The sequence below is a fragment of the Plecotus auritus genome, assembly GCF_963455305.1.
Source record: "Plecotus auritus genome assembly, chromosome: 9".
Classification (NCBI taxonomy): Eukaryota; Metazoa; Chordata; class Mammalia; order Chiroptera; family Vespertilionidae; genus Plecotus; species Plecotus auritus.
The window spans coordinates 11452472-11467642 of record NC_137783.1 but is presented as its reverse complement, the minus strand read 5'-3'; the positions used below and the strand labels follow the sequence as shown (position 1 = coordinate 11467642).

General features: G+C 42.4%; 1 protein-coding gene across 4 annotated transcripts in view; it reads left to right on the top strand.

Moving 5' to 3' along the window:
* Window positions 1-15171, top strand: part of VTI1A (vesicle transport through interaction with t-SNAREs 1A) — a 325141-nt gene that overhangs the window by 182873 nt on the left and 127097 nt on the right. For 2 of the 4 annotated variants that reach the window (XM_080643014.1, XM_080643013.1), the window contains 2 exons: window positions 1337-1407; window positions 2465-2537. In XM_080643014.1, coding sequence (XP_080499140.1) covers window positions 1337-1407; window positions 2465-2530 — 137 coding nt within the window. In that variant the 3' untranslated portion in view covers window positions 2531-2537. The remainder of the gene's footprint in view (window positions 1-1336; window positions 1408-2464; window positions 2538-15171) is intronic. The other 2 variants (XM_080643011.1, XM_080643012.1) reach the window with 1 other exon arrangement.

The window sequence follows — 15171 nt, the reverse complement described above, 5'->3', positions numbered from 1 at the left end:
GAGATGAAGAAAATGAGGCACAGTAAAGTTAGATGACTTGTGCGAGGCAACACAGCTAGTGTCAGCACTGGGATTTAGGCTCAAGCAGTGTGAGGTCACAGCCTAAGCTCTCAATATGGCCTAACTACTGCCCTACAGTTTTTAGGGTGACCCTCTAAAAAGTATGGCAGCATGCACACATGAATCAAATAACTACCATGGTGATTTCTTAACACGTTAAGCACCATGCCAATCACCGGTGACTGACACTATACTTTCTGTCCGGAAGACAAAACAGGCTGGGCGCTTAACATGTTAATGCCTTTATTAAATTAGTTGTTATTATAATAAATGCATCTTGAATGTTTCTGTAAGTTTATTAGCCAGAGATTATTGTTATAGGTTATAGATAAAAAGACAATACAAGAGAAAAAGAAAAGAAATTTAGACTAAAGTAGTCAGACAAGTTGCCAAGACTAGAAGTGAGGCAGATCATCATTCTTCTGTGATAGAATAAGGCACCTCCCAGGTGACAGAGAATGAGTCTGAAAAAAATGTATTCAAGGCAACGGAATATGTGTCAGATCTTGTAAAAGATGCTGCAGTCAGAAAAGAGCCCACCACTGCCACCAAATGGGATGATCACAGCAGGGGAAAACCTCATTGGAACTCAGCAGTGTGGCTTTTTAATGAAGATTCCTACCTGCCTATACCATATAAATGTCTGGACTTCTGTCTCCCCCTTGAGTTCTCCTCAACTACTTATTAACGAGTGCACCTCACCCTGTCTCAACTCTCCAGAGTAGCTGAAAACACACTAAACTTCAAGAAAGCAGAAGCCTAGAGAGAGTTCTACTACCAATAAGCTGCAGTAATTGAGGGTATGAGGACTATTTATGTGGGACGAATATGTTAAAATCAACATTGTTCTAAATGGAGTTCATTTACATATGCAAAACAGGGCAATAATAAAGGAGGAAGGGTAGAGTAGAACCATTAACATTATTTATAGCCTGTGAAAACCAAAGGCTAAATGTGACGATAACAGAGAGACCATTGGACCTGGACTGTCCATCTTGGCACGTAATATGCTGAGGTGGCCTTGGCATGTCTTATCACCTCTAAATCGTCATTGCCATGGTGGTCATGTTCTGTAGGTTGAATTTTAAATCACATCTCATCATACTTACGATAAATAGGTAAATTCATCAAATACTTTTTATATGTTTTTCAAGTACATGAATTGAAATATGTATCTGATGTGTCATATAAACTTATTTAATATTTTGGTACTTCTGCTGAAAGTTATTCTCACACCCAAAGTCATCTTTCCTGACTCAAATTTTCTCTTTCGTAGAGCAAATTGGCCAGGAGATGTTGGAAAACCTCAGTCACGACAGAGAAAAGATACAGAGAGCACGTGAAAGAGTAAGTAGAAGTGATATCATCTTTTCACAAATTCAATAAATGTAAGACATGAAACTGAGCATCTTTGTGACAGTCACAGTCACATAGATATAAGTATATATGAAAACTAGAGGCCCAGTGCATGGATTCGTGCACCAATTGGGTCCCTCGGCCTGGCCTGCACCCTCTCACAATCCGGGACCCCTCAGGGGATGTCGGAGAGCTGGTTTCGGCCCAATCCCTGCAGGCCAGGCCTAGGGACCCCACCAGTGCACAGGGCCTCTAGTATGCATATAAGATCATTGGTTAATCTCTTCCCACTCTCCCCCCTTCCCTCTGAGATTCATCAGTCTGTTCCATGTTTCCATGCCTGTGGTTTCAGCTGCTGCGTTGAGCGTGTGCCCCCTGGTGGTCAGTGCACATCATAGCTACCGACGGTCGCTTAGGCTTTTATATATATATATATATATATATATATATATATATATATATATATATATATATAGATGGCTGGGAGGATGGAGGGATGGAGAGATGGAAGACGAAACAGAAGAGTGTGGGATGGAGAAAGAATTAAGTTCCCTCTTTATGTCCCCATCCTGAAATGCCCCCACATCGACATTCTATTTAGCTCTATTGCTGAAAAAGTCATTGAGGGAGATTTTGGAGTATATCAGGTCTCTTGGAGTTAAATCTGAAAACATTGGTCTCATCCTTCCTCAATTCACTCTGCTTCCATTTATAGTACCAGAACTTTGCATATTCACAAATAGGAAAGCTAATAAATTACCAACATATATCAAACTTTGTCAGCTTTGAGGCATTTGCTTTTATATCCAGTTCAAGTATCCAGTTTAAAGCTCCTGGGATTATCAATCTCATGTAGTTTTCTAAATCTAAGAATTTCCTGAGATGGAACATGTGTCAAAAATGCATTTCAGTGTATTTTTTATGAATTTTATTTTCTATCATGAAATAAAATTATTGTTTACCAGTGCACTTTAAAAAATAATCCAATTGCCTTCAGTTTTGCTTTTTGTTTTGTTTTGTTTTAATGCTGCTCTTCTTCTCCTCCTAGCTTCGGGAAACAGACGCTAACTTGGGGAAAAGCTCCAGGGTCCTGACGGGGATGTTGCGAAGGTAAGAGCAAGGTAGGGACCCATCTTGCTCTCTCTCCCTTTTTTTAACCGTGTTTCTCCTCTTGTTGCAACCGGGCACTTTTCAAGCATGCAGGCTTCTGCTCTCAGTACCGTGTGTCGAGACCCTTTTGAAATGCCAGAGCACTGATATTAACTCTTGTTTGGACAGTGACACAGTCTGCGCACCTTAGATTAGAGAGAAGGTTTGAGCTAGAGGGGTTACCTCAAGCTATGGAAAAAAATTAGGGTTAGACATGAAGTATTTTTTCATAGCCTGAGGAAGGCCCCATGGCAGGAGCTGCGTGATTTTATTTTCTATTTCGGTAGTCTCTTTCTTAGAGAGGGAATGCAGGCCCGCGGTATCGGGAGCACCCCTGGTATTAGCTCTGCGCTGTTGCCTTTGTTTTCATTTCTTTTTTAAGTGGTGCTATTTGGGGCAGTATCTCGATTTTTATGTATACTTCAAGATGGTTTTTATAATTTAAAGCATATCTGGATAATCTGAATTCACATGTGTGAGCAAACAAATGTTAATGTTTTATATGTGTAATTAAACTTTGATGGAACATATTTGGGAGAGCTTGGAAAGAATGAGTGCAGGTAATTTTGTTTCCATTGGTCTGAAAATTGGAGCCATTTTTCCTTTGGTATATTCAGCATGTAATTATTTTACATTCAGAATCTAACAAATAAGAGCATTATGAAGCATAACCTTCCATTTGGAGCTGTGGATAGAAATGTGAGTGTGGGGTTGTTGAGAATTGCCTCTAGAATAGCGTAATTGGAATTTAAAGAAGAGAATCATTTTTCTCATTGATACTGTAGAGACAACTGTTTGAAAATAAGTCTTCTCTGATTGTGTGTCGATAGATAATAATTTGCTGAAAGTATGTTTGCTGGGTTAGAGATTGATCACATAAGAACCAATCAAAGGTGTGATTGCTGAGTCTCCAAGGCCGAGGTGATTTCTCTATCAGGCTGATCAGCAGCGAGTCTAAAGCTCTGGGCACTTTCAGCCAATGTTGACCCAACTCCACACGCCCCTCCTTTTCCTACAAACATCATCGTGATTCAGGACCATAAACCACCCAATTCTCTGATTAAGAGTAATACACAAATGACCTAGAAAAACTCTAAATCCACAGAGAAGTGGCTAGTGAAAGGAATGCTTCAGTGCCTATAGACAATAAGAAAGAAAAAAGGAAACACCCTCCCTGGCTTCCCTGGGAGGCCCCGTGATGTGAGCTGTAACGAGCATTCTGCATATGTCTCCATTTCGTCAAATCTCATTAAAGAGTCCTCCTCTTCATGTCAATTGAGCTGTCTAGGAATCATTCATCATTTTTAGTGTAAAAAAAATCATGCGGTTATTTAAATAATATCATATTAATGTTAAAGTTCAGCTGTCATTTAATGGTATGGCTTAATCAGATGTAGCATTTAGGAAAAATAGTTTATTCGGGCCGTACATGGCTTTCAGGTTGGCAGATTCAAATCAGGATTTATGAGTTTCTAAACCAGTGTATTTCTGTCCATGTTTCTGCTTGATGTACCTCACCCTTCTGTGCAGGGCAGCGCCGACAGTTATTTCAACAAATAAAGCATCTCCTCGTATTGCGTTTGAATAAATTTGCAAATCATTTAGAGAGGGTGAAGCACAAACAACTTCTGCAACCTTTGATGGGGCTTTCTGTAGGGAAATCAGACTAACGCGGTTGTTTCAAAAGCCCGCAGAAGAAAATTACTCTGCTGAAATTTACTTGGGGTTCCCTTTGTAGGCAAACTCAGTCCATCACTGACACGTCTCCTTGTGGGATCCGCCTGGAGTATGAACAGGAATAAAAATCCCCAGATGGACATCACCTTGCTATGGGTGCCTGAGCCGAGGAAACCTTAAGTCCACCTGTGTGTAGTGGTGGCTGTGTTTTTCTCTAGGCACGACTGGCATCTTGCTATCAGCCAAGGTACCCAGGTACCCTGAGTCAGTAATGGAACCTGTGAGTCTTTGGAACCACATACAGGTGGTAGGTGGGTGTTAGTTTCTAAGTACTATCCCACGTGATATACAATTTCTGTTGGAATTGGGAAAAGGCAAAAATGCTCTACCTACTTAATTATTTATCATTGCCTGGGAAAACAGTGTCTAGGGAAATGGAACCCGGCTTAATATGCCGAAGTCTTTCGTTCAGATGCTCTGATTTTGCTGCCTCTGGTCTGTCCTCCCGTTCTCATGGCATTCACTCCCAACCTGCTGAGGTTTTATTCCAGAAGTCTCATTCTCTTACCCAAACTGCTCGGCACGAGTGTATGTCCACAGGTGCTTCTGATTTAGGAAAAGTTGACTACTGAACAGTGTGCTCATCCGTCACCCTCATGAATGTGTGAGAGAAATGAATGTCCTCTTTATGCAGTGGAGGTGTTTGCCTGCATACGCCATAAGCTTACTTTTTTCCACATGATCAGTTCTGTGTGACTGGAATAGGTCCATAGTCTATAACCTACCAAACCAAGGAATTGTTTCCTTTAAAAGAAAGAAAATACTGATTATTTTTAATTGTTTAAACTTAGATTGTTTTTAAATTTGTAAAATGAACAGAAATGGGCATGTCGTGGCCCCTTTGTTGGGTCATTTTACTTATATTGACGAGTACACTGCGAAGACAGGTGAAACCAAAGTTCTACCAGTGCCCATGTCTGTACATACATCCCCCTGATCCTCTGTAGAACTGGTCAAAAGCAGAAAGGAAATGAAATGAATAAGTGGCAGCCACTACCATTTATGCTTTTTAATCCTTTAACTTCAAATGAAATTTTTTAAATCTATTTTCTTCCTTCTTCCTTCTTTACTTCCTTCTTTTCTTCTTTCTTTTCTTCTTCTTCTTCTTCTTTTTTTTTTTTTTTTTTTTTTTTTTTTTTTTTTTTTGGCTTATTTGCTCTCTAGTAATATTTCATGTCTATATACAAGGCCTTGGGGATTCTCAAATGAAACCAGTCTGATTCTTGCCTTTCAGATAGCTCTAGTCTAGTAGAGAATATGTGCCTCTAACATGCTGTGGGAATTCGTAAAATCATCTCATTCTCAAGGAAGCTGGGGAAGATTCTGCAACTCCCATGGATCCTTACTGGTCGTGAAGAAGGGTGCCAGGAAAACAAATAACCAATAGAAAATACAAGTTCAATTGCTATAGAGCCATTATGCTTGGGAAATATAGAGAAATGGAGGATGATATGGAATCATAAGAGAAACAAGTTTTGAAAAGAGCAGAAGTATGCAGAAAATACTGAGACACATCTAGTTTAGTGAGGTAGCAACTGATTCAACCAACATAAATAAATAAATTACTCTTCATGTAACTACATGATATTACCAGAAGTGAAAACAAAGAAATTGGGTCCATTCAAAATTGTAACAGTGAAACGTGACATCAGAATACAGATAGCGCTGATTTCCTGTATTTTTCTTCTGTCTTGACATAAGATAGAGAGCTACCTAGGGACAAATATTCATTTCCTGACTCTGTAGACAGAGTTTAAATAAAGTGGTGTTTCAGACAACGAAAACGCTCATGAAACAAATGACCACTTGTGTGGCGATTGGGGCGAAATAAATGGATTTTTCATTGACCTGCACGAAATTTGGTTATTGAATGGCTGTCTTAAAGAGTCACAAGTAGCACTGAGAGGCTGCAGTGTTGCTCCTCATATATTTGCATGCATGTGCTTGTTTGTGTGTTTTCTCCTACACGTTTGACGGGGAAGTCTTATTGACGGGGAAGTCTTATTAGGTCAAACAATGCCGGGTCAGTGAAAATGGAAATAGACGTTTTTGAGATTTTCAGTCAGAAAACAAAGGACATCGTAACTCTGTTTCTTTTTACCTCTGAAGAGTGAATCATTTATCAGTAACAGTGTATTTGAATCTAGAGGTATCTGAACGATTCCTTAGGGATTAACAAAGTCATCATTTGGGAACTCCACTGACATAAATTTGGAGGACCTATTAATCAATTTATGTTGGTTCATTGACTACCTGTATATATGCTGGCAAAAGACTTACAGAAAGAAATGGCAGATGTTATATATTATTAAAATACTAGAGGCCTGGTGCTCAAAATTCATGCACGAGTGCAGTCCATAGGCCTGGCCAGCAATCGAAGCGCGAGCATCTGGCGTGCAAGGGCAGGTCCCAGCTGACCTCTGGGCCCTGGGCAGCACCTGGGCCCCTGGGCCCCTACACGTCCCCCTCCGCCTGAGTCCTCACGCGGAGATGCAGTGAGTGTGGCCGGATGCCGGAAGCCAGGGAGCAGCATGGGCCTCTGGCCTCCCAGTGTGACTGAACGGAAGCCAGGCCAGCAGTGCACTCTCTCCCGGCCGGCCTCGCAGACCAGCTCCTGTGCAAACTCACAGGGAACCTGACCGGCCCCTGCGGTCCTTGTGGCTGCGTCCCAGAAGATTCACCCAGAAGCCCATTGGGGCCGGCAGTGCCTCCACTGCTGCCAGCGCTTCATCGGCGACATCCTCCATGTTCTGTACTGCCCCCCGGTGGTCAGCGCACGTCATAGCGAGTCGTTGAACTCCAGGTCGAACTCCTGGTCAAGGGGACAATTTGAATATTAGGCTTTTATTATCTACACCAGTGGTCGGCAAACTGCAGCTCGTGAGCCACATGCGGTTCTTTGGCCCCTTGAGTGTGGCTCTTCCACAAAATACCACGGCCTGGGCGAGTCTATTTTGAAGAAGTGGCGTTAGAAGAAGTTTAAGCTTAAAAAATTTGGCTCTCAAAAGAAATTTCAATCATTGTACTGTTGATATTTGGCTCTGTTGACTAATGAGTTTGCCGACCACTGATCTACACTAGTAAAAGAGAAAGATGCAAATTGACCATACCTCTGCAATGCCCACCAGCCAATCAGGAGTGAGTATGCAAATTAACCCGACAAAGATGACGGGTTAATTTGCATACACAGGCGCCAAGCAGCCTGGGTCCTGGGAACATCCTCGAAACCCAGGGTACTCCTAGCCTATAAGCCCGCGTGTAGGCTCTGAGTGGCCAGGGTCCCAGACCGCCCCTGGCCACTCTGGGCCTACGGGCGCAGGGGCCAAGTGGCGGCCCATGTCTGCACACCCCCAGCCCAGCGCCCACAATGCGGGGCTGGCTGCCGGGCTTGGGGGCGTGGCCCCCTGGGCTGCGGGGACACACCCCTAGCCCAGTAGACACAACGTAGGAGGTCCTCTGTGCATGAGCTGCAGAGGAAACAACTTTTCTTTTTTAAAAAATATATTTTATTGATTTTTTACAGAGAAGTGGGGAGAGGGATAGACAGTCAGAAACATCGATGAGAGAGAAACATCGATCAGCTGCCTCCTGCATACTCCCCACTGGGGATGTGCCCCCAACCAAGGTACATGCCCTTAACAGCAATCAAACCTGGGACCCTTCAGTCTGCAGGCTGGTGCTCTATCCACTGAGCTGAGCCAAACCAGTTCAAGTGTAAACACCTTTTCTGACCGCTCATTGGCTAAGCTCCCTGTATGCCACCACTTGCACTGTTCTTGGTAACTTGGGTAATAAGAATCCAAGAAGGTGATCTAGGGTTTTTCCACCTCCTGGAGGAAAAAACGAAGGTCCACTGCTGAAGGGGCTAAGAAATGTTATATCCTGCCCTAGCCAGTTTGGCTCAGTGGATAGAGCCTCAGCCTGCCAACCGCAGGGTCTGGGTTCGATTCTGATCAAGGGCATGTACGTACGGTTACAGGCTTCTCCCTGGCCAGGGCCCAGGTCAAGGCTCATGCAGGAGGCAACCAATCAAAGTGTCCCTCTCACATTCATGTTTCTCTTTGTCTCTCTCTCTCTCTCTCTCTCTCTCTCTTCCACACTCTCTAAAAATCAATGGAAACATATCCTCAGGTGAGGATAAGAAAGAAAGAAAGAAAGAAAGAAAGAAAGAAAGAAAGAAAGAAAGAAAGAAAGAAATGTCATATCCTATGAAAGACACATATTGAAAATGCCTAAAGAAAGTTGTCATTTTTTCATGGTGAAGGGACTGGAGTCCATGTTGATGAAAACACCTTGGCGGCTGCGGTGGCTGGCAGTGGCTGCAGCAGTGGGGTGATGGGGCTGGCGCCTTCCCCTGATCAGCCCTGCTGCCTCCCACAGAGGGAGGCCAGACTGCAGCTTAGGCCCGCTCCCCATGGGGCTCCCAGTCTGTGAGAGGGGGCAGGTGGGGCTGAGGGAACCACCCCCCCCCCCCCCAGTGCATGAATTTCGTGCACCGGGCCCCTAGTATAGGATATTTTTGTATGATTACCTTCATATCAAATACTTTCCTCTCTCACACACCCATATTTTCCCCTACTATTTCCACAATTAAAAAAAAATCAGAATGTTTCCTTCAAAAAGGGAATTCTATTTACCCTCCCAACATCATGTAAACATGTAGTTGCTAAGAAGTCTTCATAACTAATCTACAATATAAACAAAGCAGATTATATTAAAGGTGGTTGACCTAGCAAGCACTATTCACATGTCACTATTTAATACATGGAATTTTTGTCAGAGCTATTTCTGACTCAATCTAGGGAATAATTGCCACCAATCATTGCTCTCACATTGAACATTTTAAACATGGTTTTGTTGCTTTGTAGGGTGACAGATAAAATATCTGGAAATTTTAAATATACTGTCAGAATAATTCCTAAGGGTAAGAATGCCAGAAATGCCAATGCCAGATTTATATGCTACAGAAATATAATTTTTAAATAAACAGCTTTATTCTTAAAGAGATGAGCCATGACTGAATGATTATTCATCTTCTTTAAAAATTCATTCTTTTCCCCACCTCATTTTGCCAAGGAAACTTTTTTATTTTCTTTTAATTGTTCTTATTACAATTTCTGAAAGTTCAACAGTAGAGAGTTTTCCAGATCTGTGAGAAAAAATGACCTTGAGAATTTACTCTCAATTTTTATGCACTGAAAAATGTATATTCCCTCCAAGTCCCTTCCCTTTAAATGTTCATGTTTCTCTGATTATCTCGTTGCTCTTTCTTGGCTTGTTTTTACAAGTAATGAGCGTGGCCCCCAACCTGAAATTAGTACAGCAAAACCTAACCTCTAAGAAAGTCTTCACCTTTTAATCAAGTCCTGTTCTTTCAGAATAAACTGATTGGATTCGCTGTAGATTCTTTAGACTTAACAGATTTACACTCCAACCTTAGAATAATGCTACAAAGAGGAAAATTTTTTTTTAATCTAGGTATTTTGTGTGAGTAAATTTATTACCGTACATTTGCCTCGTTGCCTTTGTCCGACAGCCTGGCCTCTTCAAGGCTGACATGGGAGATGTTTTTACCAAACCAAAGAACGGCTTTGGATTTCTTTATATAGATTTCTCTTTAATAACATTCTGGTAGCTCTACACATAGAATGCTGGTCCTGTGTCAGGCATGTGACTGCAGCACTTAAAGGTCTCTAACTCGACAGCTGCCCTAGTGTGCGTCTGACCCCAGCCACACTTTCCACACGTTCTTTGGTTGAATCTTTAAGAACCCTGTGGAAGAAGCACCCTATCCCCATTTTACAGATGAGAATAACTATGCTTAGTCAAGGAAGCTGTTCATAGTCACATACGTGGAAAGGTGCAGAATATAGATACATATTGTCACATGTAACTCGCTGAAGCGCAGAAGCAACTTCAAATGCATTGGAACATAAGGGCTCAAACAGTGTCATCAGGACAACAGTCCTGCTCCTTCATCTCTCTCACCTCAGCTCTCTTGTGTTGGGGTGGCAGCGATGGCGGGGGAGAGGTCTGTCCTTTGTCAGCATTTCTCCTCATGGAGATACAGCTTTTGGAAGCCTTCTCAGTGACTATAGCAATTTTATCTCCCAGTAGTTCCAACAGAAGTCATAGCATGGAGTCCAGTTGATTCTGGGTAGGTGAAATTCCCACTCACCTGTGATCTGATGTTTTAGACCTGAGACTTAATGCAAGGGATGGACACGCTGACTGAGAATGGACAAATTAATAGATCCCTCAGAAAAATCCAGGGCTTGCAGAGGCAAGATTTTTTAAAGGAAAGAAATGGGGGAAAAAGAGATACAGAGGCAAAGAAACATTGAACAGACTGTCAAACTACAGCGGGAAGGCAGGGGAGGTTGGAGGGGGGCGGGGCTGTAAGAGATCAACCGAAGGACTTGTACGCATGCATATAAGCATAACCAATGGATATAAGACACGGGGGGGGGGGGGGGCGGGCTGGTAAAGGCATGTACTGGGGGGTAGGGGAGGCCAGGGGGAGGTCAATGGGAAAAAAAAAAAAAGGAGACATATGTATTACTATTTGTAATACTTCAAACAATTAAAAAAATTAAATTAAAAAGAAAAAGAAAAATCCAGGGCTGCTTCTAAGAAGGGGAGTGGATACCAGCTGGGCAAAAACAATGATGCTGTCTGCAAAATGTCCCAGGTGGACTTGTATCTGCACTGGATCTCAGGTGCAGCACCACTTTCCCGTCGTGCCCTCAGCTGTCCCCAGCCGGAAGTGGTCTGTCTTCCCTCTGGTCCTTCTTCACGGCCGCCTCCATGTCTCCGAAGCACCCGTGCCTTCTGCTCTGCATTGTGTACACTGTGTCTGAATTTTCTCCTAGATCTTTTTTACCCCGTAACGGATTTTATACAGCTCCCCACAATGTTGTGCGTAGGGGAGGCTATCCAAGTGAGAGAAATAGGGTCTGGGAGTCACGCTAGTTTCCCCCAAAGCAAGGACTGAGCCGGGCCAGGTGACAGAAGGGTTTCTGGGAGGCGGTGACAGTTCCCCTGGCACATCCCACCCTAAGGGCATGCGGTGTTTCTGTCTGACTGGTTCCCTCCAGGTCCTCGGGTGTGAATTGGAAGCTGTAGGTGGTCAGGAACCTCGTGGCATTTAGCTCAGGGCCACACACCCTGGCGTAGGCCTGGTCGGTGAATAATCTTGGGAAGGATGGCTGGGAATAGTTTCCCAGTTGCTGTTGAGGTTCACGTGGTTGATTTATTGAAACCCTGTAGGTTTTTCTGTATTGCACTTTGGCTCCAATGCAAACAAATTCATTCAAAGATAAAGTAAGTGCCTACACAATAACAGAATATTTTTGTCCATTAATGAATCACAGTAGAAAAGCATCTTATATTTTTCTCGGTTGTGAGCCATAATTTGACCTAATTCTTGAATTACCTTTCTTTTCTGATTTTTTTCTTTTTTCCGCCAAGATACACGCCGTTCTCTAATGTGATGTAGAATAGGATGGGTGCCCTTTACCTTCACCATCAATGCTGTCTGTGAACGCAGCCTTGAGCTGTTAACTAGAAGCAAGGTGTCCTAGGCCTTCCTTATGCAAGTTAAAGGAGCCCCAGCCCCCCTCATAAATGGCTATTTATTAACACACACCATCACCAAACGACGTCTTGCAATCCCAGGCCCCCACGCCATCGCACCACTGTCCGCTCCATTGTAAGCTGAGGGAGGCCTTTGGCCATCTGTTTCATTAAACGCAGTGAACAATATCTGAACTTCATGAAGCGAGAGTCGGGGCTCCCCTCTCCACAAACCCCCCCCCCTTCTGCTGCTGCTGCCGCTGCCACCACCAGCATCACCACCATATTTTTTTTGTTTGAACGCTCACATTGTAAAGTAGTGTATTCACACATCAATTTTAAAAGGCTGGCTGTGTTGTAAGATGGGACAAAGCGAGCTCAGTGACGGCTCAGGCGCAGTGCAGGTGGTGGAGCGAGCTGCTGCCCAGATCAAAAGTCAAACAACAGTGTAGCCTCTTTTGAAAGTGCAGTGAGGGAGACAAGGCCAGGTTTATCTGCGGAAACAAGAGCGAGTTATAGATATACATCTCCAGGGCAGGAGACAGAAAGAGGTCCACAGTCGCCGGGTAAGAAAACTTTCCAGCACTGACAGTTCCGAGGGTGCCTGTGGAATATGTAGCTCAGAGAGGTTTTTCTTGTTGTTGTTGTTGTTGTTGTGTTTTTTTTTAAATTAGTCTTTTATTGTGCAGCGATTGATAATTATTATTTATGCTTTGGTGCTGTTCCGAAAGTAGCTGAGCTTTTTTTTTTTTTAAGCCACGTTGGGGGCAGGAAATGGCTTCTTTTCATGGTTACATTTTATTTTTCAGCAGCATTTAAAGACAGACTCCTATTTATACCACACAGGCAGTTTTGTCTGCTGTAAACAAAGTAGGTGGCTGGGAATTGTGCCTTCCCAGAAATGTTTTCCAGGGAGGCCATAATAAGAAACAACTGTCTACATCTTGAGAATTTGTCGTCTAGGTATGAAGAAAGAATTCTTTGCTTTTCTGAGGACAAATACCCCACTATTTGTGAAGAAGTATATCCAGTATCCAAAAGTGTGATAAGTATTTGTTAAAAGTCTAAAGTTTGCCACCACCTTGCTAGTATTAATTAAGGTTGTTTTCCATTTATTATTTTGAACTGTTGCTAACATTTTTTGACAAGCTAGAAGCTGAAATGATAGGAGGCATAATCATTTTTTAACTTCAATATCCTATTATAAAAGATAGTGACTTCTTTTGCAAAGTTATATGAAGAACTTTGAAATTAAATATGAATATCAGTGAAGAAAATGCCAGGATGTTACATTTTTTAAAAGATTGTTTTTATTGATTTCTAGAAGGGAGAGAGGAGAGAGAGAGAGAAACATCGATCTGTTGCCTCCTGCTGTGGATTGAGCCCTCAACCAGGACATGTGCCCTGACCATGGATTGAACCAGCAATCTTTTGGTGCATGGGACAATGCCCAACCAACTGAGCCACATTGGCCAGGGCCAGAATAGTAAATTTTTAAAGGGTTGAGAAGGCTTGGAATTATGGAACAATAGCACCCAAGTTTCCTGTACAATTATAATTTACCTGGGAAAAACCACTCTGCTTTTTCATCTTCTGATGCCTTGATCGTTTTGTGATAAAGGGAGAAAAAAACTATTAGCTTTCAATTCCCAAGCTAGTTAGAGTGTCTGGATCAGGTTCCAAGTTCTGGGAAACCACCCATACTCTCTGTCTCAAGGCACAGGGCGGTGGTCCTTGTCCTGGGGTGGACTTCCCAGAGTCTCTGAGCCACTGGAGTTCTCTGAAAATGTTTGTGTATGTGTGTATATGCATCTTCCTGGGAATTTTCCATAACATTTGTAAGAGTCCATGACCAACTCCAAAAATGTCGAGAAATGAGCTATTGTTACAAAACTGTGCACAACCTCCTAACTAAATACCACTCAATTGCTTTGATATCCTGGCTTATTTCTAAGGAATTAGCCTACCAGAAATACTTATTTTGAATTTTCCACAAAGTTTAATAAGAAATTGTGCAGGGATACCTTCTTTGGGAAATCAGATCATTTATCCAGAATAAGTCCTTAAAGACAACTATAACAATTAAAATCTATACTATGGGGCCTTCTGGTTTACAAAGCACATTGACCATACTAAATTTCATTTAATGTAATCTCCATAAGGGCTCTGTGAATTGGTACTGCCATTGTTCCCCTTATGTTATAGTTAATTGAGACCTCCAGGAGTTGAGTCTTGTCCAAGTTCATTCCACCAAGATGGGGCAAAACTTGGACCAATGCCATGACTTCAGCCACAGAAATCATGTTCTTAGCTATCTCTTAGCAGGAACAGCAGCAGCAATCTTCTTCCCCAGCAAATATTCAATATTTATTGCATAAAGGGAATGTATTAGGCATCAGATTCAACTAACTCTGAACTTACTCCCAGGTAGCTTAATATTTTTTAATACTTAGTAGCTTGTGCTATATGGTAAGTGAGAAATAAATGCAACAGGTGATGCTACAACGAAGAAACCCCTGGGGACCTGTGGTAAGATAAGACTACAGAGGAGACGGCAGCTACCTAGGGTCTAAAAATTACTCATTCTTAACCCTCATATGTGGTGTACTGACTGTTTACCTTTTTATGGCCACTTCCCAGTAGCAGAACTTGAATGCTGTGGGATGGTGTTAAAAATATCTGTTTGGCCCTAGCTGCTTTGGCTCAATGGATAGAATGTTGGCCTATGGACTGAAGGGTCCCAGGTTCAATTTCAGTCAAGGGCACATGCTCAGGTTGCGGGCTCGATCCCCAGGGACCATGCAGGAGGCAGCCAATCAATGATTCTCTCTCATCATTGATGTTTCTATCTCTCTCTCCCTCTCCTCTCTGAAATCAATCTATGTGTGTGTGTGTGTGTGTGTGTGTGTGTGTGTGTGTGTGTATATATATATATATATATATATATATATATATATTTTTTTTTTTAAGTTCTGTTTGTTGGTGCTCAGTGGTTGAGTGTTGACCCATGAACCAGGAGGTCACCAGTTCGATTCCTGGTCATGGCACATGCCCATGTTGCAGGCTCGGTCCCCAGTTGGAGATGTGCAGGAGGCAGCCAATTGATGATTCTCTCTCATCAATGTTTCTATCTTTCTCTCCTTCTCCCTTCCTCTCTCTTTGAAAACTCAATATATTTTTTATTACATATGTATACATAATTAAAAAAATCTGTTTGTGCACAACTGTGTTGAAGGGACTTTGGAAGTTAACAAGCAACATGTAACTGTACCTGCTCATTAAGTAAATATGATC